The sequence below is a fragment of the Coturnix japonica genome, chromosome Z (assembly GCF_054131305.1).
Source record: "Coturnix japonica strain WE chromosome Z, WE-NBRP24, whole genome shotgun sequence".
NCBI classification, from domain to species: domain Eukaryota; kingdom Metazoa; phylum Chordata; class Aves; order Galliformes; family Phasianidae; genus Coturnix; species Coturnix japonica.
The window spans coordinates 57,815,971-57,840,163 of record NC_140702.1 but is presented as its reverse complement, the minus strand read 5'-3'; the positions used below and the strand labels follow the sequence as shown (position 1 = coordinate 57,840,163).

At 37.9% G+C, this 24,193-nt stretch overlaps 2 protein-coding genes across 2 annotated transcripts in view; one reads left to right on the top strand and one right to left on the bottom strand.

Moving 5' to 3' along the window:
• The window catches only part of PDE4D (phosphodiesterase 4D), a 550,822-nt gene that overhangs the window by 99,514 nt on the left and 427,115 nt on the right, over positions 1-24,193 (top strand). The gene's annotated exons all lie outside the window — the stretch shown is intronic.
• LOC146754106 (uncharacterized) lies at positions 1,826-10,887 on the bottom strand. Its single transcript, XM_085529277.1, is given in 4 exon segments — positions 1,826-2,153; positions 2,156-2,341; positions 2,344-2,389; positions 10,729-10,887. Coding segments are annotated over 4 exon segments (684 nt in total). The 3' UTR covers positions 1,826-1,860.

Below are 24,193 nucleotides of genomic sequence, written 5' to 3'. Positions count from 1 at the left end.
GAATGTTCTACAGGTGAACAGTGAGACAATATACTAATAATATACACCTAAATTTGAATTAAGCTTAATTTCATCTTATGTATACCTACTATCCCAATAACCAAGAAATAGAATGGTTAAGATGCTTCTGTAGGCTTTTCTGTCTTCCAGATGCACACTGGAACAATATTACTATGTGGTATTATATACTGATGACTCTGCCTTACAAGCACAGACAAGAACTGAATGTTCCTTTCTAATATGCTACTGCTATGCCTAAACTGTTGAAAATGCCCCTTCTCCTAATAGCCAGGGACATTTTATTCAAGTGCTTTGATAAATGGAAATAGGAAAGAAAAGTTGGTGTGTGCCAGATGCTGCATCTACAAGGACAAAGGCTACAGATATAGTTATTATTTTTGAGGGGCTTTCAGCTTGTATATTTACAAACTAAGTTCTTAAGAAATATTCCAGATCAGCCTGGATCCAGCTTTTCAATTCTCTTCTGAGCCTCTTCCATCTTGCTCTGTAATGACATTAGGACTGATGCTTCTGCTTGCTACTAATACCTTAGTGTATCTGCCTCCTTAGTCCCCCATACTGCCTCTGCTTCCTAATCTAGTATGGTTGGTTCTTGGAACAAGCTGACTTCATCCAGAACTGCTCAAGCATGTGTCTTTTCTCTCAGATGCTGGAAAGTGGTGCAGACATCTATGACCACATTCAGTGTGCAGTTTCCTGAATCCTGTATCTACTTGGCCTTGTTTCTACTTAAAGCAGTTTCTCTTTTTGTCTTATTGTTGAGAATTTCTTTTTAAAAATTAAAAATCTTCTTATATAATCTTTTATTTCCAGTTATTTTGCTGGATATGCTGTCAGTGTGTATAAATATAACAATGGGGGAAAGTGACAGACCTATGCTAAATGGTCCCACTGCTTAATTAAAAAAATAACCTGATGCAATTCAGTAAACTGAAAACAGGTGTCCAGTGTGCTCAGTGAAATTTCATTATTGATTTTGTTTGATCTGCAGAGAAATTATATAAAGTATGAAGCTATCAAAAAAGTTTAAACAAGTGCAAAGCATAAAAATTTCATATCATTTGGGCTAATGAGATTTGACAAAATTTTGGACAAAAAGCAGCACTGTTTCAGTTTAGGTTGAATAAATTTTGAGCAAGTATCTATTAATTCAAAATGTCTTAATATTTTACTCAAATCTCTCTACTGTACATTTTATAAGATTTACTTCCAAAATGTCAATAAGTATAATAAAGCAGGCTTTGAAAGTGATTTTATTTATAACCTACAGAACAAACTTCTTGATTTTAGTGTTAAATGAATGATGGTCTGAGGATGCAATCATAACCACTTGCAGCTATTTTTTCTCTATGTGAATATATGAAATACTTCCTACTTTTTTTTTTTTTTTTTCCAATTATAAAATACATAATCCCTAAGAAATTATTTTAAATGTGTTTAAATAATTGCACTTGTTGAGTACAGCCAGTTTTCATTTTGTTCTTTGATTGTGTGTCTTCCAAGTCATTACATGTCTGTTAGTTTGTGTTTGAATTGTCAAAGTTATCCATAGTTTGTCAGGCCAGTTATTTCCCCAAGGACCTTCTTATGAATTAAAGAAAAAATTCAACAGCGGAATGAACAGTCTTTAAAGAAATCATGGATTATGGCTTTTGTTTCTTGGGATGTTGTTGTGTAGATTTAGTTTTTGTTCAGTAGCTTCATGTATTACTGAACATAATGTCTCTAATATTATAAAATCATAGAATAGTAGAATCATAGAATCATGGAATCACCAAGATTGGAAAAGACTTAGAAGATCATCCAGTTCAACTGTTCACCTCTTACCAACAGCTCCCACTAAACCATGTCCCTCAACACAACATCCAATTGTTCCTTGAACATCCCCAGGGTCGGTGACTCCACCACCTCCCTGGGCAGTCCATTCCAGTGCCTGACCACCCTTTCTGGGAAGCAGTATTTCCTAATGTCCAGCCTGAATCTCCCCTGCTGCAGCTTGAAGCCATTCCCTCTTGTCCTATCACTAATGACATGAGAGAAGAGGTCGACCCCCGGCTCACTACAACCTCCCTTCTTGAAGTAATAGAGAGCAATGAGGTCTCCCCTGAGCCTCCTCTTCTCCAGGTTGAATATTCCTTTAGACTTTCCTCATATGACCTGTGCTCCAGATCACTCACCAGCTTTGTTGCCGTTCTTTGAAAACATTCCAAGGACTCAATGTCTTTCTTGCAGTAAGGGGCCCAAAACTCAAGTAGTACTTGAGGTGTGGCCTCACCAGTGCTGAGTACAGGGAGACAATCACCTCTCTGCTTCTGCTGGCAATACTGTTTCTGCTGCAAGCCAGGATGCCATTGGCCTTCTTGGCCACCTGGACACACTGTCAGCTCATGTTCAGCCGAGCATCAGTCAATTCCCCAGGTCCATTTCTTCGACATGGTCTTCCAGCCCCAAACCTGTAGAGTCACCAGGGGTTGTTGTGATAGAATTGCAGGACCCAGTACTTGGCCTTGTTGAACCTCATCCCATTGGCTTCAGCCCAGCTCTCCAGATCCCTCTGTAGGGCCTCGCTGCCCCCAGGCAGATCCACACTCCCAGATTTGATGTCACCTGCGAACTTATAAGAATGCATTCAATGCCCTCATCCAGGTCATAAATAAAGCTATTGAAGAGAACAGGCCCCAGCACCGACCCCTGGGGAACACCACTTGTGGCTGTTCGTCAGCTGGATTTAACTCCATTCACCACCACTCTCTGGGCCTGGCCCTCCAGCCAGTTCCTTACCCAGCCAAGGGTGTACCTGTCCAAGCCGGAGGCTGCCAGATTCTGCAGTAAAGTACTGTGGGAGACAGTGTCAAAGGCTTTGCTGAAGTCTAGGTAGACCACATCAACAGCCTTTCTCTCACCCACCAGATGGGTCACTAGATCATAGAAAGAGATCAGGTTGGTCAAGCAGGACCTGCCCTTCATGAAACCATGCTGGCTAGGCCTGATCCCCTGGTCGCCCTGCACATGCTATGTGATCTCCCTCAAGACAATCTGCTCCATAACCTTCCCTGGCACTGAGGTCAGGCTAACAGGCCAGTAGTTCCCTGGATCCTCCTTACAACCTTTCTTGTAAATGGAAGTCACACTGGCAAGCCTCCAGCCTCCTGAGACCTCACCAGTCAACAAGGAGCACTGATAGATGATGGAAAGCAGCTCAGCTATCACCTCCACCAGTTCCCTCAGCACTCTCGGGTGAATTTCATCTGGACCTGTGGACTTGTGGCAGTCCAGTTGGAGTAGTAAGTCTGATCATTTCTTCCAGAATCATGGGGTTTTAGTCTGCTTCCTAATTAGTGCTGGTGAGACCTCACCTGGAGTACTGCATCCAGATGTGGAGTCCTCAGTACAGGAGAGACACAGAGCTGTAGGAATACATCCAGAAGAGGGCCACAGAAATGATCCAAGGGATGGAACACCTCTCCTATGAGGACAGGTTGAGAGATCTGGGGCTGTTCAACTTGGAGAAGAGAAGGTTACTGGGGGATCTGAGAGCAACCTTTTGTTATTTAAAGGGGGGTGTAAGAAAGAAGATAACAGACTCTTTAGACAGGTGTATTAGGACAGGACAGTAGGAATTGGTTTCAAACTGAGGGGAGATTTAGACTGGACATAAAGAAGAAGTGCTTTACAGTAGGGTGGTGAGGCACTGGAACTTGTTGCCCAGAAAAGTGGTGGAGGCACGATCCCTGGAGACATTCAAGGTCAGGCTGGTCTAGGCTCTGAACAGCCTGTTATAGCTGTAGATGTCCCTGTTCATTGCAGGGGAGCTGGACTAGGTGACCTTTAAGGATCCCTTCCAATAGAAATGATTCTAAGATTCCATGCCTCTAATATGGCAGATGAATCTGAAGATGTGTGTGAGTATTTATACATATGTTTTCACCAAATGTAGAACTAACTTTGTGCACAATGAGCCATCTGAAGCTTAGTGTAACAGTGTAGAATAATACAAGCTGAAGAGAGAAAAGACTTTATTTCAATTACCAGATTTTCTGACAAAAAAAAATAAAAAATAAAAAAAATAGTATTCTGAAGTGGTGGTGTAACTTGGAGCTTTGATGTTATATATATGCATAAATCTTTGCAAGCAATCTAGTCACTGAAAACATGTTGTTAGTATTTATTTTTAAATTTCCTTTAATAGGATTTTATCCCCTTGCTGGTACTTCATGTCCTCAGACAGCACAATATGTATAATCTTGCTAGTCTGTCACCCTCTCCCTTGCTGGTTTGCACAATATTCCTAGTCATTCTTCTGTTGTTAGCCTATGGAGTTGCACTTAACAGTATTTGGTAATAACGTTTTATATAATAGTCAGCTCTCTTTTTTGCTTACAGTATTCAGTGAGATTGCCTGCATTTGTATCATTTCAGTATGTGCACACAATTTGTCTATTCTCTCTTAGTCATTTTCCTTAGGTAACTTTTTATTTCTTTAAATGGTTACCCCATATACAAATTCCTCAGTTTCTGAAATTTCTATTTTTTCTGTTGTCTTGAACTGCTCAGAATATCCTAGGTGTTTTATTGCTTTGTCTTCTGTAATTTACCATATGGTATTTCTCAAAGAACAGTTAAATGTTATTATTTCTTATTTCCCTTGCTCCCTCTATGTAATTTTTTTTTTTTTTTTTTTTCCTTTTGCTTGCAAAGTTACTTCAGATAGAGGACAGAGATTATAGTTAGTGCTTATCGGCTATGCAAGAGACTTTTCTATTTAAGTATGCTTTGAATTAAATTCTTTGTGTTTTGGAAGGGCTTCATGTTATTTTCATAACTGGGTGGACACACTAATGCATTTCAGTGGTGTAGGTGGAGACAGATAGCTATATGAAGCACAATCTCATTTGTTCTTTGTCATAAAAATAATGAAATGCATTATTTATTGATATTTTAAAATAAAACTTGCAGCACATATTCAGTAAAATTGGCATGACTTTATACACCATCGGTAATAATTTTCTGTAGAGTATTATAGTAACTTGATTTCTAACTGAGTCTACTGGAGTTATGTAGAGTCAGCTGAATGAAGTAAGAGTCGGCTGCAGGTGATGAGAGTGCCAATATATAAGAAAGAAAGAATAAAGTCTGAATGTTACACTGTGTGGGTGTGCATCTTGGAACATTGTGTCAGAAGTGAGTCAATTCTTGTGAAATCAGAAAGTAGCTATATTGCAAGAAAAAAACCAGCCAAGAGGATATGTTTAGCAACTGGGCCTGCTTAAGCTGTAGAATTTCAACAGCTTCAACAAAAATAAAGAGTAGGTGGGTCTGAAAGCAAAATTAGAATGTTTATGCTGTAGTAAAGAACAAAAGCTTCTGTGTGCACCAACAGTATATGGTCAGGCTTCTAACTTAATATCTCTTTGATAGACAAGACCATTTTGAATTCAAAAACATGCATCTCATAAAAGGTAAATTTTGTAGAACTGCTTTTTATGTTCTGTAGAAACAACTGAAGACCAACAGAGGACAATAATGCTGTCTCATTCTATGATCAAAACTTTAAAAGAAATTTATGGCTACTGATGTGATCAAAAGATGCTAGACCTCAAAGGGCTGTGCAACAAAGATGCTCGGAGTTTAGTTGCATGCAGATGTTGAGGAAAAAACTCATCCAAATGCAAAGCAGACATGGAGCACCCACAGAGATGAAATGCAAAGGAAGGTGGAGAGCTATTTGCAAATACCTGACTCACTGAGATGTTTTCATCCAAAGCAGCTGGGGTTTAATAGTCACAACCCTTGCTAAAGTTTGAGGGAGTGAAGGGGAAGTTAAAGACTTCCTCTATTTTTATGCTCATTTCTGCTTGCATTATGACTCAGAGATGACAAAACCAAGGTGCTCTTTTTCTGTCAGTGAATGGTCAGGAACAGGAAACATCTTCCTTTTGCTCTTCTACTCGTCAAACAGAAGAGCTCTTCAGCAATAGGGTAAGACTCTAAACCAAAGAGTAGAGTGATGTAGTTCTACACAGTGAATGTGAAAGAGCTGCAGATAAATTCATTCCCAGGCCTCTTCTTGTCACAGTGCAGTTCTGTCACAGAGCAGTCTTTGCTTTAGGACATTTTCTAACTAAGCAATTAATCTTTAGTAAATTTGTGCTACTTCCAAATAAATTTTTCTCTCATTGCCAACAGTTAGACTCATTTGTTAGCTGATAGAAGGATACGTAGAAGGAGATTGCTTGGACTAATTATTCCTCATTAATGGAAATCAACAACATTGGTATTCTTTGCCTTCTTTCACCCCTTCATCCACAAATACTTTGTTTACAAAGAAGATAAAGAACAGAACAGGCAAAGGTGAGCATCACTAAAGTGTGAATAGAAGTGTGATGACTGCTGCTGCCTTTTCTTTAATGCAAGTTACTGTTGATGAGTGGCAGAATAGACATTTTTAATCATCAAGTTTCCTTAAGGAAAGCAGCAACTGATAAATAGGAGTCACCAAAGAGAGAATAAGTAATGCCTGAAGCAATGTAACCCTTTCTATGTGTTTTCTAACATTTCTTCTACAGGAGTTAGTAATTTATGTCCATGGTTAGAATGCAGTATGATATGAGATGACTGGATTTGACTTTCAGTAGACCAATTCCTTTAATATTCAGATACTGTTAATGAATTCAAGTAGTTTTGGATGCATTTACTGCAAGGACATGAATACATTTGAATTCCTTCTAACTGTCAGACTGGCATTTGGAGACAAAGAAAAAGGTTATATAGCAGGAAGATGCCAGTGTATTCCTGACAAAGCAATTGCAAATGTGTTTCTGTCCTCCCACTCATTCTGGATTTCTTCCTTTCTGTCTTCCACCCTCTCCAGTCTTTCATGGATGTTCCGACTAATGTTTCCAGCCATTCCATTCTGATCAGATATAAAATCTGTTCTGAATGCTTTCCTTCCTTCTGCCTGTGATATTTCTGACACTAATGCACACACTTTTGCATCATTCTCTTTCTGTGACTCATCTCCTAGTTCAGCTCCTGCCTACCTACTTAACTAAGTTCCATGCTTTTTGAAACAAGTCTTCATATTTCCTTGTCAAAGTCTTGAGCAACACTTGGAAGTTTGCAGCTGGTAACTTCATAGTTTGGAATACGAAAACACTCACACCTATATGTTAACTGACGTAGCAAGTCTAACCTATAACTCAAATGTCATCCATGGCTATGCAGATTTAAAAAATAATCCGTGGGCTAGTAACATTTATTAAGTTTAAGCTATGTCAACAGAAAATCTCTTGATGGCTTGAGTGGGTATGACAGACAATTTGACAGCTCTGGTACACAAGCAAAACATTTTTGGAGTTCTTGCATATTTATGTTAATGTCATTGCAGTTCATTCTCTCTCAAAGGATAATTATCTGTACCTGACACTTCCTACCAATACAAATTACTTTAGTGCTGGAATTCAGGCTGTCTCTAGGAGGCACAGTGACAGGTCCTGTTTCACAGAAAGGCCTGAGGGTTGTTAGCCACATGCATCAGAATTACACCAACATTTGAGTGTTGTTGTCTGTTGGCCAAAAATAATTGTTCTTTGAAAACAGTTCCAGCTGTCTTGACTGACTTTGCTGTTTGAGTGAAATCGCTTTTACCTTTGTAATTATTTACTACAATGAAAACAAAAGTACATGAACCTCAGGATCCTACTGCAGTACCATAATAGAGCATACTTACCTCAAAGAGCATATGTCTAAATGTAGTACAGAGGAATATGCTAGAGTGGGAGGCAATAGATTGATAACTGAGATGATTGAGAGCCTGGAGCAAATCAGTTAAGCTGAAAATGACTTTGAAGGTCAAGACTTTGTACATCACACTTTGTAATGATAAAGGCTGGTGTTTGTGGAGGAGTAGGGGATAAATGTGCAATTAATGAATACTGTAAATTAAATACAGTTGCATTAGAAGTTTGGATAACATGATCTCTCCCTATTCTCCCTATTTTTTTTTCTTTCTTTTTTTTTTTTTTTTTTTTTTTTACTGCATATTTTCTGGTAAGTATGAAAGTGATCTAGTGATCTTTTGGAAACTTGAGTTCATGATGTCCTCATCTTTTGAACCCCACTCTTGGACTGAGTTTTTAAATGATACCTAAGACATGACTGACTAATGCTTTGTACATATGGAGGGAATTCAATGTTGCATTATTAAATGGTATGTTCCTCCTTCGTCTACAATTTTCCATTGGCATTTGTTGTTATGGTCAATATTCATGTCTGTCAGAGTGCCTGCAACAGATAGAACTGTTGACTCTCCAGCATGATGAGGTTCATAGCATGCTTGCAATATAAACATTAAATAGTTTTAATAAAATAAGCAAAAGCCAAAGATTCAGAAGTATGATAGACGTTACTAATGGCAAGAGGCAGTAACCTGAAAGATGTTTCTAGGGGAAGAAATATCATAGTTGGTGGCAAAATAATTTGCTAGAGATTTGTGCAGAACGTAATGTTTTTCTGCAAGTTGTTGTGAAAAAAATATAAATAATTCCACATAAAGATTTGCTATTCTTTGACCACCAGAGTAACAGGAAATAAAAAGAATTTGTAACAGAATGTGAGAAACAGTTGAATACAATTTAAGTTCTGAGTTAGCTGACAAAAGCAGTAAATAGCACAACTAAAACTCTCTCTGAATTTTTATACACACACACAAAGTCACATGACAAAGTCCTAAAAAGATCTAAATATTTTTAATTATAAAAAAAACAACCAACAAACCAAACGAACAAAAAACCCCCTATTTTTTTTACTTCAATTCAGTGTACTTCATTGACAGTAAATTGAGTTTGGTTATCTTACATAGCACCTGAAATAGAACAGGGCAAAATTTCCTCATGCCAGCCAACAATGAACAGTGATGCTACTTTGTTTTTAGTCTCTGGACTGATAGTAGCTAGGGGCTGCTAAAACTAGTAACGCTCCTGAAAAGGATGATTTAATCTTCAGGATCTTTTCCATTTCCCTCAGCACTGTAGGACCTGGGAAAATCTCTGTTGTCCATTTTCCTCCCACTTCCACCTTTAATTTTGATATTCACACTAAAATCCAGTTTCAAAAAAGGAAGAAAATGTCATAGTTCTTGGGCAGTTTTCCTTTCTAATTAATTCCTTTAATTAAGTGTGGCAAACTGGTTTCTAAAATCTATCTATTGTAACCATATTGAATTAATACTAATTTCCTCAGTAATACTTCTGTAGAGTTAAATCAATCTGTCTTTGGATTTTAAAGTAATTGACATAATTTTCTAATTTTCATTCTAGAGAAAAAGAGGTTTTGCCTGGTTTCAAAGAATATGTGTTTAGATACATTTTGAATACAGCTTGCTAACATATTTAACAGAAAGAATCAAACAGCATTATCTTAACAATGTGACATGACTGGCATAGAGTTGTGGTCTCTTCTATTGGAGCTAAGGCTGTGTTAATGTCAATGTTTTCATTTTCAAAAGAGGAGAAAAATTTGTTATAAGACTTCTTTATGGAACTTTCTATTGGTTGCTGATGCTTTGGAGAAGGGTGTGAATAACGTTCTCAGAGTACTAGATGACACCCTAAGAGGTGTTTGTCCAGTGTGAAGCAGTTTTTCCTTGTGTACTTCTGTTGTTTCTATTGTTCATATTTAAATATGCAGCACAACTAGAGACTTTTCAGTTTCTCCCTTTTGTCTCCTCATAGGACTAATGAATATTTTCCGTGTTCATCACACATTCAGTAAGCTCTAACAAAAGTAGTTTATTATTTTGTTGCCTTTGTAGGGCTGTTTGTGATTTACCTACTTGTCAGCCTTGTCAGCCCTGAGATGGAGGATCAAAAGTGGATTGTGAACTTGCTCCATGGACTAGCACTGCAGTCTCAGACTCTGCATTATAGACAACTATTTGTTTTTCAGATCTATCTGCTTTTCTTATTGCTATTTACTCTGCTTCAGGTCTAATTTTCCCTTCTTTTATTCAAGGTACTCTATCTACAGCCTCGGCTGTGAATGGCTTCATTATTTCTCTTTGTAAATATAAAGTTAATCTTAGAATCAGAATGGCTTATGTTGGAAGGGACCTCAACTACCATTCTAACCCCACCCACTGCCACAGGCAGGGTTATCAGCCACTACATCAAATACTGGATCAGATTTCCCGAGGGCCACACCCAAACTAGTCTTGAATATCTGCAGGGATGGGGCATCTACAATCTCTCTTGAAGACGTGTTGCATCACCTCACCACTCTCTCAGTAAAAATCTTTCCCCAGCTTTTAATCTAAATCTCCCTTCTTTAGTTTAAAGACATTCCTTACCACTATCTGCAAACTTAAATAGTTGATTTATCTCATGTGTATGAGCTCTCTTTAAATACTAAAAGGCTGCAACAAGGTCTCCCCACAGTCTTTTCTTCTCCAGGTTGAACAAGCCCAGTCCCTTCAGCCTGTCTTCGTGGGAGAAATGATTCAGCGTTTTGTTCATCTCTGTGGCTCTCCTCTGGACCCCCTCCAAAAGCTCCAGGTCTTTCCTCTGTTGGAGGCCACAGACTTGGACACAGAATTCCAGGTCTCAAGAGGGCAGAATAGAGGGAGAGAATCACCTCCAGGTCCCTGTTGGCCACCCCTCTTCTGATGGAACCCAGGATACCATTGGCTGCAAGTGCACACTGCTTACTCACATTAAGTTTCTCATCAACCAGGACCCCTAAGTCTTTCTCACTGTGGGTACTCTCAAATCCATCTCTCTCCAATTTAGAAATAAGGATGTGGTGGGGAACCACATGAAATGCCTTGCAGAAGTCCAGGTAGATTACATCAGTTACCATCCCTTTGTCCATCTCTCCATCTCAGAAAGTTACCAGATTGATCAGACAGGATCTTATCCTGGTGAATCCATGCTGGCCTTTTTGAATCACCTGCTCATCCCTTGTATGACTAAACATATCTTCCAGGAGGACCTGTTTCATGATCTTCCCAGGCACAGAGCTGGCATCAGCAGCCTGTAGCTCTCTGAGTCCTTCCTCTCGTTTACATGTGAATGATGTTTCCCTTTTACCAGCCCACGAGAACTTTGCCTGACAGTGATGACTTTTAAAATATGACGAACATATTTGATGAGTTCTCTAAATCTGGCAGAACTTGGCTTGATATGTGGCCTTCACAAATACTTGGATTTCTTTGGTATAACTTCGGAGCATCTCAGTTTCTCCAGGTTCCTAACTAATGGCTTGCTTCTGTGCTTTTCATGTTTACTGACAGTTTCATAGTCTTTCCTACTTCTTTAGGACATGGTTTTGACTGAACTTATTTCTGTTAGCTGCCTTACCAGATCATGTAACATCATCCTAATCATGGCATTTCCATGTAAATTATAATATAAATGAAAAAAAAAAAATGTTAATCTACAAAGAAAGCCAGTAGAAATATCAAACTGATACTTAGGTACAAATTAACTGATGTGATGAATGTTTTTTCTCTAAGAAACTGGTAGAAACATAGCATTTTGCATAAAATGTTCCTTTTTTTTTCTTTTCTTTTCTTTTTTTTTTTTTTTCTTTTCAGTGTTTCTTCTGATAGATTATGAAATATTGAATCTTGAGAAAACTGTATCACTTCAGAATCTGAGTGTGCTTTTGAAAATACATAGAGGTAATACTGCCCAATTTTTCTGTTAGATTAATAGAGTTTTCTACATATGAAGCTTGAAACTTAAACAAAGGCTATTGCACTCTTGTCATCTACATTCTTTTCACTGTATGTGCTTTATAAATAATGCCACTTAATAGTCAACTTCCATCTCTTTCTGGGGCAGAACACTGCATATCATTGATTTCCCAGCAGGGCTCTACATCTACATTACATGACACATGCTGAGACCTAGATACTGCTTAGTAACAATTGTCTCTGAATGGTAACATAAGACAAAATGAAATAGAATGGGAGGGAAAGACTTTATACATAAATAGCAGAAAAAAAAAAAAAAATCAAATGGTCATTTATCTCCTAACATCTGATTCTGGTCTTTCCTGTGGTTGATTTTCTTCTGGAAAAAAAAATAAAACAAACCAAAAAAATATCTGAAAGTTTGCTTGATTCTTTTATAAACTTCTGGAAGCAGTTTTCAGCTGTTGTTAGACTCCTCATGAGAAGGCAGCTCAGCTCAACAGCACAATCTAGACAGTAAATGCTCAGGTCTCAGGGGTTTTGTGAAGCAGTTTTCAAAATAAAGCAATCATCCCAGTTCAGATAGTCTTATTTAATTTTTACTCTTGATGGAGTAAATTAGGCTTTTTATTTTCTTTCTTTCTGTGTTTCCATCTCTAAAAATGGCAGCTCCTCTGTCTCTGGAAAGGGTTGTATTAGGAAAACTACAGTGAGATGGGATGGGAAAGCAACAATTAATGTTTGCAGAGGCTGTGTGATTTTTCTAGTGAAAGTGGGGTGAGTGAAAGTGGCTACAGGATAGAAAGAATGGTGTTATGGCTCAGTGTTAGGCTGTAAATTTCTCCAGGTTTCTTTGTAGGCTGTTCTGGTATCTCACTCTGTGTATTGTCTAGTCTTTCAATCTGTTTGCATTTGGAATCAAGCAATAGAAAACACCCAGACCTGGAGTTTGGAGTCGGCTAATTTTTTTTTTACTGCTTGTGTTGTACCAGTTTCCTTCTACACCATGTCTGGCTAATTTTTGTTAAACAACCTTCTCCTCAAGGTAAAATATAATAATTATAATACCTTAAATTCTATCTTTCAAGGCTGTAAATAGTTTATATATCAAAATAGTTCCAACCTTGTGATGACTGTTAAAAGGTTTGTCATTAAAATCTTAGCACTTGTTTGCTACAAGATATTGACTTATAGATATCTGATTTAAACTTTATTCAACCAGGTTTTTTTTGGTGTTGGTATTTTCATTTTTCTCTATTAAGTTATAAAACAGTAGCGCCTTTACTTACTTTCAAGTAAAACTAAGCTAAAGGGGACACACCAGTGATGTCATTTACTTGGTCATTTAGTCACTTTTGCAATGACAGTAAGATTGTTTCAGACTCATGAAAAGAATCAATAAAATTGTATAAAACAAGTGTCTTGAATTTTGTTTTTGTGTTTACTGCTGATAGAATCAGAGGTGACTATGATTCTTACCATCTAGATTGCTAGGTAATAGGAACACAAAGGAAGTAGTTGAAACACTGACAAAACTTGAGCATGCCAATAATAACTCTCATGAATATTTCTACTGATAGTGCTTGTTTGTATTATTCAAGTTATCCTCTGATTTTCATCGGTCATGTAGTACACTGAGTAGCAGTGCAGTTCCAGTTAATCATTTATGTTTCTGTAATCAGGCACTGTATGAGAAGACTGATCAGAACTGTTATCATTTTATGAGCATCTGATATTTCTGTAATTGCTTTTTACTTTTCATCTGCATGTTGGTACCAAGATGTAAGTGAAGTAGTTAAAATAACAGATATTAGATGTGATCTACTTAACTGAAAGTCAACATTCTGAAATTCTTCTATAGATGAGAAGAAATTAACAGAACTAAATTTCTGTAATTTATTTCAGGTATTTTGTATATTGAGTTTGGTTAATGATAGTTGTCTTGCACCTTTTCAGTAGTGAATATCATGGGAATTCTAGGTAGTCAGCTACAGCCTGTGCAAAAGATATTCTGAAGGTGTGAAATTCCTGCCTTCTTCTGTAGTCCTACTGACAGTCTCCTCTCCTGTGCCTTCCATTCCTGTTTTATGGTATTAAATAATAAACAGTACTATGCTCATGGATGAGTTGTCAGCAATTGAGTTAGAGACTGGAACCTCTAAAGCTTATATACTGTCATGGTAAGCTCATCAGTCTCAAGTGTACTGCACAGTGAATGAAGTGTGACTTGCATAATTCCCTGAGAAAGCAAACTGCCAGGTTTTGATTGTGCTGTGCTCAATGTTTTAACTGTGGCTGACTGTCTTAAATCTTCACCTGTTTTCTTAACCTATAGGGCTTTATATTTGTAGAAAACTGGGTGAATATGGAAGAGAAGAAAAAAAAGGAACTGAGGGAAAAATATAGTTTTTTCTAGAATAATTTGATTATAATTAAATTTATTCTAATAAATTAGTGTGCTGACCCTGAAGTCATCTACAAAAAATGCTACAAAATGGACTTTTTTCAGTTAGCAGGATAGTCAAGATAAAATGCAATACAAATTATGGAATAAATGTCTGATATTTCTTTGCTAATCATGTCTTTTCCCCCATGTTCACAAGTACTGGGTCTCCCTTCATTTTCCTGTTAGTTAACCATATGTTCCTATTCTGTTTCTCATTGTGTAACAATTCTGTCTATGTCTGCAGTTTCTCTGTGTGGCTCTTTTTTAACTTTAGCTTTTCTTGAGAGTACTAATTATTCTCACTCAGTGCTCTTTCTCCCTGGAGAAAGAAACACTAAGTATCAGACGTTTCTCTGATAGACCTGGAAGGTCTGGGAAAAAAAAAAAAAAAAAAAAAAAGGCTTTGGTAGACCACAGGTATAACTGACTTAATGATTTCGTCAATGATTTGGGAAGGCAACTTAGATAGCATTTCATAGATGAGAAAGGTACCAATCTGTGACATAAGAACATATGTTATATTTGGCCTTGAAAGCCTATGAGCACTTGGGGTTCACAGAAGTCTCTGCTGAGAGAAATGAAAAACCTTCAAGCCTAATAGGCAAAAATTGTAATAAACAGAAGGTGCACAATTTATGACTAAGAATAATTCATTATTGGAGTGCATATGAATTTGATGCTGTGATTATCTTCGATTATTTTGCTATTTTAATTGATGTGTTTTACCAAAAATTAGTTTCTGCCTTCTAGCTTTCAATCAGGTGTGTTCTTAGCCAAAAAAAGTAAATGACTGCACAACTTCAGGCTTCTAAGGAAAAGATGTAGAACAGGGGTCAATCTCTACACTGATAATAAAGCTGTGTGGTCTTACCTATTCCCCTTTCCAGCCTATGTATGATTAGATGAGAAAGAAAGAATTTTGTGTGATGTTTTGGGCTTTTTGAAAATAGGGAGTGAAGCGCTATCTTTTTAGCCTGAGACTAGATTTCTGAATGACTTGAGGTCAATATTTTATGGCAATTGACAGACCTAAAAGAAAAACACTGCAGTTGATCATCGACCTGTTACAAAGAGCATCATAATCTTTGCATCTTGTTCAGTCTGAAAGGGTTCAAGGAGATATGACATCTGCAGATGCTGTTGGAGTCTTTTGAAAATGTGTTGCTCAGTATTCTCTTCTTGCTTCCAGGAATATTGGGAAAAAACAAACAAGGGAAAATGAACAATTTGCTGATACACTCAGTATTCTAGTATGTGACTGCATCAAGAATGTTGACATCTACATCAACCATTAACATGTTCATTTCTGCATTTGTCTGTCTCTTGTCTGTTACCTGCCCCATTGTTCTGAGGTTTTAAAATAGTAGAGTTACAAAAGTATTTTGAGAGACGAAATGATTAGGGGAAGAGGGTTCAGGCTTATTTAGGGTGGAGAGGAAAAGCTTGATTGTTAAAAATTAGGGGAAAAGTTCAGATCATATGACTCAGAGGAACACATGATGAAAATTTATATAAATCTCAGAAGAAAAAAATTTCAGTGTTCTATCCTATATGCAATTTTTATCACAGATCACCAGAATTATTAAAACAAGCAATTTATGATGTAAGAATTCCTTTCTAGGGTGCTATTGAAACAAAAATATAGTCAAGGCATCACCAAGGCAACACAGAAGTGATATAGTAATCATCCTTTCATTAACAATGTGAGGAACTCTAAAATTATAGGCTCAACCACAACAGTGACAGATGTATTTGAAGATCCATATTATTTGGTTTATGGTCAGAAGTTACAGGGCTACCAGAATGACTGTATACAAAAGATTGTAATTAGTTGGGGGGTTGGTAAACAGGAACAGAGAAAAACAAACTATATCTCTAACCATTTTTATCATTTCTGAAGAATTAAAAATGCAAGTTTTTCAAAATACCAGAACAGAGTCCAGAAAGAAGTATATTCAGTAAAATCAGTAAACTTAAGGTGCATGGCTTGATGTAGCTCTTCCTATGCATAAGGCTACCTACAGCTTCTTAGAAGAAGGTTCTTTAAAGTTAGAACTTTTAAAACAGAAAATAAAATAAACCACAAAAAGATTGTTTCTATAAAAAAAAAAAACAACAAAATGTAATACAAAACCTCTTTATAAGTAAGGGAGTAAAAGTTTAGAAGCCTCCCTCTTACTGTGTAATATACTCAGAGAACCTTGCTGTAATATTTTTAACTGCACAAATGGATATAGAATCTTATAGAATCATTGAAGTTGTAAAAGATCTCTAAGGTCATCCAGTTCAATCATCCACCTACCACCAATGCTGTCTACTAAAACATGTCCCTAAGTATCTCTACTACCTTTTCCTGAAACACCTCCAGGGATGATTCCACCACTTCCCTGGGCCCATGCCCAACCACTCTTTCTGAGAGGAATATCTTCCAATATCTACCAGTCCAAAACTTCCCCAGCACAACTTGAGGCCATTCCTTCTCATACTATTGCTAGTAACCTGGGAGAAGAGGCTGACTCCCACAACAACCTCCCTTCAGGCAGCTGCAGAGAGCAATAAGGTCTCCCCTGAGCCTCCAGTTCTCTGGACTGAGCATATCCATTTTCCTCAGCCGCTCCTCATAAGATCATATGAACTGCCCTGCTCTGGACATGCAGCAGGATGTAAATACAGTAAGTAGTGAGGGGCCCAAAACTGAACAGAGTACTTGAGGTGTGGCCTCACCAGTCTAAGTACAGGAGATCAATCACCTTCCTTCTCCTGTTGGCAGCATTGTTTCTGATACAAGCCAGGATGCCACTGACCTTCTTGGCCACGTTGGCACACTGGTGGTTCATGTTCAACCAAACACTGACTAACACACCCAGATCCTTTTACTCTTCAAAGTCTTCCAGCCACTCTGCCTCAAGCTTGTAGTATTGCCTGGGGTTATTGTGATAGAAGTGCATGACCCAGTACTTGGTCTTGATGAACTTCATCCCATTAGCCTCAGCCCACAGATCCCTCACTAGTTCCTTCCTACCCTCAAGTACATCAACACTTTCCCCATCTTTCTGTTGTCTGGAAACTTAGTGAGGATGCACTCAAACCCCTTGTCCAGGTCATCCATAAGGATATTAAACAGGACAGACCCCAGTACCAACCTCTGGGGAACAGCACATGTGACTAGTCACGAGCTGGACATAACTTCATTCACCACCACTCTTTGGGCCTGATTCCCCAGCCAGTTCTTTACCCAGCAAAGTGTATACCTGTCCAAGCCATGGGCCTCCAGCTTTCCAAGGAGAATTCTATGAGTGATAGTGTTAAACGCTTTGCTGAAGTCTAGGTATACTACACAAGCAGCCTTTCCCTCTGTGATGTCAATACACTGGAGAAAGACGGGAAGGGAAGCCATCCAGAGGGACCTGGATAGGCTGGAAAAGTGGCCCCATGTGAACCTAATGAGATTCAAAAAAGCCAATTGCGAGGTGGTGCACCTGGGCTAGGGCTATCCCATGTATTTATACAGACTGAGGGAAATCCTTGAGTGGTTTTAAACTAAGACAGGAAAAATTAAGGTAAGATATTAGGAGGAATTTTTCCACTCAGATGGTGGTGATGCACTGGAACAGGTGTGGATGCACCATCCCTGGTGCCATTCAAGGCCAGGCTGGATGTGGCTCTGGGTTGAAGTGGTTGGTGAACCTGCACAAAACAAAGGTGTTGAAAGTAGATGGTCTCTGAGGTCCTTTTCAACCCAAGCCATTCTATAATTCTATGATGTGTTGGGGATATGAGATCTAAGTTTCATTTCTGCAAGAGAGCAAACTGCTGCTAAAGATGTCTTAAATTTTGGAAAATAACAAGATTTTTAGTTACATGACCAACCTTTTAAAGTACTAGTTTCACAGTAAGTGAAAATTTTGTCCATATAAGCAATCAGTGTTTGCATGGATGTAGACAAGAAATTTATTTTGAGATCTGTAAAGATTTGTGTGCAGATCTTGCACATTTTTTATGTCTGAAGCCCATCCAAATGTCTAATAATACACTTCCTTCCTTTCATGTCTCTGCAGTAAATTGAGTTTTTAAGCAAAAAAATTAGCTCTGCAATGTTATTGCAAGAAATAGGTTCAGAAAATGAAAAACAGTGATTTTTGTATAAGCTTTTATTTATTGGCTAAGAGAAATTACGTGTCAACAGTTAATTGTGTGATTCTCAGGTAAATACAGCACAATTAGGAGTGTTCCTGCACAGGTAATGAGTCATAGCCATTTGTGTCTACATAGCACTAAGTGTAGTGCCAGAAATCTGTTTCACTGTGCACATTCAGTGCTACTGGATACTAAGAGTTCTAGCACTGAATTTGTGTTTTAAGAGCTGCGGGGACTTTTTGAGGGAACACAGAGTGCAATTGCTATTGAAGTTCAGCAGCAGCTTGACTGCTCTATGCACTTGCTTATGGTCACAATCCTTTTTAATGCTGTTGTGGTTTCATGATACTGGCCAAGGAAGCTTATACTTATTAAATGTAATGCTTCTGTGTTCAGTGATCTGTATATGACCTGGAAGTCTGGCGGCATACTGAACAGAAAGCAGTGAGGAGAATGTGAAGTATTTGAAGTGATTCCACTATTTAGACGGGATGGCTCATCTTTTGGTATTGTAACATGGTTTGTATACAGACTTATTTTGGCTAAAATAAATGAAAACAGTTAGGATTTTTTTTGTGTGTGTTTGCTTATTTGTTTTAAAATAAATGTTTTATGTGTGATTATATGATTTTGTGATTCTTTGTTGTTCCTTCTTTGTTGGCAGTGCTTAAAATAACTTCTGTTTGCTGCTTTGAAACTGACTTTAAAAATGCACAAAATTGGCAGTTATCATCCTGTATATTCAAGTCTCATTTTATTTTATTTTATGAAATGGAAAAGTATCTAGGGTGATATTGTGGTACGACCCAAATTCTGTACTCTTTAGAGTGTGCTTTCCACTTCTGAGATTTGAATTCTGTTTGAAACCTAGTTTTGAGTCAGGCTTTCCTGGAATCCTACACTTGCATGACTTAGGATGAATTACTGATATGTCATTGCCAAACTCAGCACATGTTGCAACTCTCTCTGCTTGACCAGATTTTATTAAAAGTGACAGGTAATAGAGTGGGCAAACAATCGAGGACTTATGTTGACACAGGAGGACATTTCAAATGTCATGCAAATGAAACCTGGTGACATTTAACTGTGTATTCTTTCTTTCATTATTTAATGAGCATGAACTTTGGAAGTGGAGGAAGAAGTTCCCATTTTCACTGTGGCATATGGTGAAAGACCTGTTTCAGCTTTACTCCTTCCTCTATTCAGTAACAATCAGACAGAAAATAAATGGAAAAAGATCTGGCAATAGTAAAATACTTCTGGCAAAGAAGTCATTGATTTGAAAAATGATATGTTTCTGTGTTTATGAAAACTGTAAGAATGATAGACAAGAATATTAGTCCACTGAGTGGTGCAGTTCTGTTTTGCCTGTAAGAAACTGGTGAGATTTTGATAAACCCCATGCTAGCTGGGACTTCCATTTGCTAACCTTTTTCTGTTGGGATGAAAAGCATAAGGATGCTACTGCTTTTGTCAGAACAGCCAGCTAGCAGACCACCTTGAACCTCATATGGTTTGCAAAAGCTTAATTAAGAGACAAGTTAAATTTGTAGTCTGATGCTGTCAATTTATTCAGTGATGCTAAATCACTCATCAAAGAGCATAGTTATAAGTCTGCTGTGTGCACTGCAGTTGATTATATACTTCTGTGATAAGACTTAGCATACAAATACTATTATGAGACAGTTTAATTTAATATGATATGCTTTACTAGTCTTGAATATGCTCTCTAGTCTTACTGTTCTGCCTCATAAATATGAGCCTGTATGAGTCTAGAGAAAACTTCTTGAGGAAACCTAGAGATTTAATGTGCTTTCATCTTGCACATAAACAGATATGTGGTTGTACTCCAATTAAAATTGGGTTGTATTATTTTTTAATTCAGTAAAATGCTTAGACTGCCTGAAGCTAATCAGTCAAATATTTCACATGTATCTGACAAAGCAGATTTTCACATGCAGCTGTCTTGCACATCTTTGTTATCAAATTGGAGAAAAGTAGATTTGATGGATGGACCACTAATTACATAAAGAACTAGCTAGATGGCTGCACTCAGAGTGCTGTGGTCAGTGGCTCAATGTCTAAGACAAGATAAATGTAGTGGTGTTCCTCAGGGACAGGTGCTGGGAACAGTGTCATTTAACATCTTTGTAGGTGGTGTGGGCAGTGGGATCTAGTGCACCCCCATCGAGTTTGAAGATGACAACAAGCTGAGTGGTGCAGTTGACATGCTAGAGGGAAGGGAAGACATCCAGAAGGACCTGGACAGGCTTGAAACATGAGCCCATGCCAGTGAAGTTCAAAAAGGCCACGTGCAAGGTCACCAACCCAACAGGTTGGGTCAATGTCGAGCACAAAAGGCTGGGTGGAGGATATCATAAGAGCTGCTCTGAGGGGAAGGATTTGGAGTTTCCAGTTCATGAAAGACTCAGCATGGACTGGCAATTTGTGCTTATTGCCTAGAAGGCCAGCCACATCCTCATTTGCATCAAGAGAAGTGTGACCAGCAGGTCAGGGAACTTTATTCTGTCCCTCTACCCTGCTTTCATCAGACCCCCCCCCCCCCCCCCCCCTAGAGTACTGCATCCAGTTCTGGGGCACCCAACACAAGACAGGCACTGAGATACTGGAGCTGGTTCAGAAAAGGGTCACAAAGATGATCAGAGAGCTGCAGCACAACCTCCACAGAGACAAGAGAGAAGAGAGTTCAGGCAGGAGAAGTCACCAGGAGGACCTTAAAGTGGCCTTCTAGTACCTGAAAAGGGCCTAGAGGAAAGATGGGGAGAAACTTTCTATAGGGGCATGTAGTGACAGGAAATGTAGAGGGGAAATGGCTTTAAACTGGAAGAGGGTAAATTTAGAGGAGATTTTAGAAGAAATTTTTTACACAGCAAAGTTGTGAATGCCCCCTCCCTGAAAGCATTCAAGGCCAGTCTGGATGGGGCTTTGAACAACCTGGCAGGTATTCCTATCCATGGCAGAGGGGTTGGAACTAGATGATCTTGAAGGTCCCTTCTAAGTGAAAACATTCTATATTTTTTTGTTTCTATGAGAAGTTGCTGAAGTGTTTTTGTCCACCTGAAATCTGAGAAAGATTTGGTTTTAAACCTAACCTCTTGAAATTTCTGAGGTAGTGTGATCTGTGATTGGCCTTTCACTAGAACAGCCATAGAATCACAGAATTGTAGAATGGATAGGTTAGAAGAGACTTCAAAGATCACTGTGCTCCATCTACACTGCTATGGTCAGGGCTGACACCTGCTAGATCAAGATGCTCAGGACCTCATCCAGGCTGACCTTGAATGCCTTCTGGGTTTGGGTATCCTCAGCTTCTCCAAACAGCCTGTGCCAGTGTTTCACCACCCTCTGAGAAATGAATTCTTCCTAACATCTAACCTAAATCTTCCCACTTTTAGTTTAAAACTACTCCCCCTTTTCCTGTCACTATAAGATCATGTTAAAAGTTGGTCTTCTCTTTATAAGCTCCTTCTAAGTAATGGAAAGCCAGAATGACATCTCCCTGAAGTCCTCACTTTTCCAGGATGAACAAACCCAGCTCTTTCAACGTTTCTTCATGGGAGAGATGCTCCACCCCACTGATCATCTTCATGATCCTCCTCTGGAACTGCTCCAACAGCAACAACATCTCCACATCTTTCTTGTGCTAGTGGCCCAGGGCCTGGATGCAGTACTGCAGATGGGACTTTACAAGAGCAATGGAAATTACATAGGAGTAATATATGTACTACATATAATGTTGTTCGTAAATTTATACTGCAGTATACAAACAAATTACATGTCACTTGAAATATAAGAGGAGAAGTAGGGTGTTGTGTAGATGTGTAATTATAAAACTATATAGATAACATAAACCTTCTGGAATAACAATGTGTAGAGTTGAAATAGAAGGCATATATTATTAATGAGGATAAATTGATTTCTGTTGTAATTTCAAATTCTTGGATTTGAGATAAACCTTGTTATTTTCAAGTTAACCATAAATTCAGACATGCTGAAATAGGCAAGTACATAGTAGCAGCATGCCTTCAATGAAGAAATAATGTTTGGGAACAAGAAAGGATTAAGAGCTTGCTTAATCTGAAGGCATTATGAGTGCAAATACAGATCATATGACATAGCTAGGAACAAATTTAGACTGGAAATGAGATAACTGTCAGGAAAGTAAGTAGTCTTTCAATTAGGTGAGTTGGAGTAATTGATTTTTATTAGTTTTCCAGAGGAATTATATGGATGTAGTAGTAGTAGAGGATTTAATTTGATCATGGAGCAAAATTAATGGAATATTTAATAGTAATATACAACTGAGGACCTTTTCCTAGTTTGGGCTTCTATTACTGAGTTTACAGTCAGGACTCTTCCAAGCATGCTTGGACTGTTTAGCGTTGTTTCACTTGACAATCTTACAAGCTAGCAGCTATTTCTGGTGAAATAACTCAACTAAATGATGGAATATTGTTTGTGAGTCCCATGAACAGAAAAAGTAACAATGAAGGCAGAACTTTTAGGAATAAAACCAGAATTGCTTGGGACGTAGTGACCTTTGGGAAACTAAGGATGTGACTGTAAATCATAGAAAAAAATACACATTGTGAAATGTTGACAATATTTTGAAAACCTGATAAATTTAAACTAAGAGTACAGTTCTTAGTTTATGCACTTGCTTACAATTCTCTTCCCTTCTCAGCCCCAGCCCTCACCCCTTCTTTCTGCTCTCCATTCAGTTTTGCTTGGTTATTGACTTGTGGAAATATGGACTTCTAACATATAATTTATTTCCCCTGCTGAGACTTAAGTTTTATTACAACAAATGTTATATGATTAACTGCATTACCAATTAGAATACTTCCTCTTTTTCAAGGTTTTTCTAAGTACTTGACTTTGTTATTTATTCAGACTCAGATTTGCTTCTCTATATTGACACGTTTTCTTGCATCTAAATATTCTTCAGAATAATCTATCCGGGAAAAATAAGTCTTCCTTCTCCCCCTGGACTCAAACACCTTTTAAAAGAAAAAAGGCACAAAACTATGTTTTCATAAAGGATACTATTGTGTCTTGCTTTTTATGGCTACTCCTTCCAGTTGCACTGGGACTGCAAAATGCAGTGACAAATGTGATGGAAGATGTAGTGAAGCTCTTAAACTTAACTGTCCATAGTATTCAAACACATTTCAAGAAATGGCTTTGGGAAAATTAGAAAATATGTTAGAAGAGAAAGCTTTTCTGTATATCATAGATGTCTCTTTCAAAAAGCTAAGACTCCATATGGAGTGAAAAAAGAATCCTTTACTTCACTTGTTTTTCTCTTCCACCCAATCAGCTGAAAGCAGAGCAATATAATGAAATCTTTCTTGCCATAGAAGGGGATATATTTCACACGCAGACACCACAAAATAAACACAAAATACCCCACAAAAATATCAACAAAGCTGTTTATGTAGACTCATAATACCTTTGGCTCTGGCCTGACTTATTTTATTCCTTTCTTTTCACTTTGCCTTTGAAACTCCCTTTTCCATTGAAGTTCAGTGTGTTCCCATCTTTGAACTAAATTGGGTCAGCAACATTTATTTTTATTTTTATTTTCAGTTGATAAAAATAAAACGTAATGTGGGAAGAATAAGCTCATTCTAATTTGTCAGAAACTTCAGCTAGGTTTATATGCTTCTAAAATTCAAATAATCAATGGCCAGCATGGTGAACATAATGAACCCTGGGGAACTGCAGAGCACTCTTAGACTCTACAAAAAATATGTTGTCTATCACTAGTTACATATGAGCCTTCAGAACTTCATTCCTTACCTGCACCATTGTTTGTTTTCTTTTTCATATTCAATTGTGTCCATTACAAGACAATTATAGTACCCTATTATTGT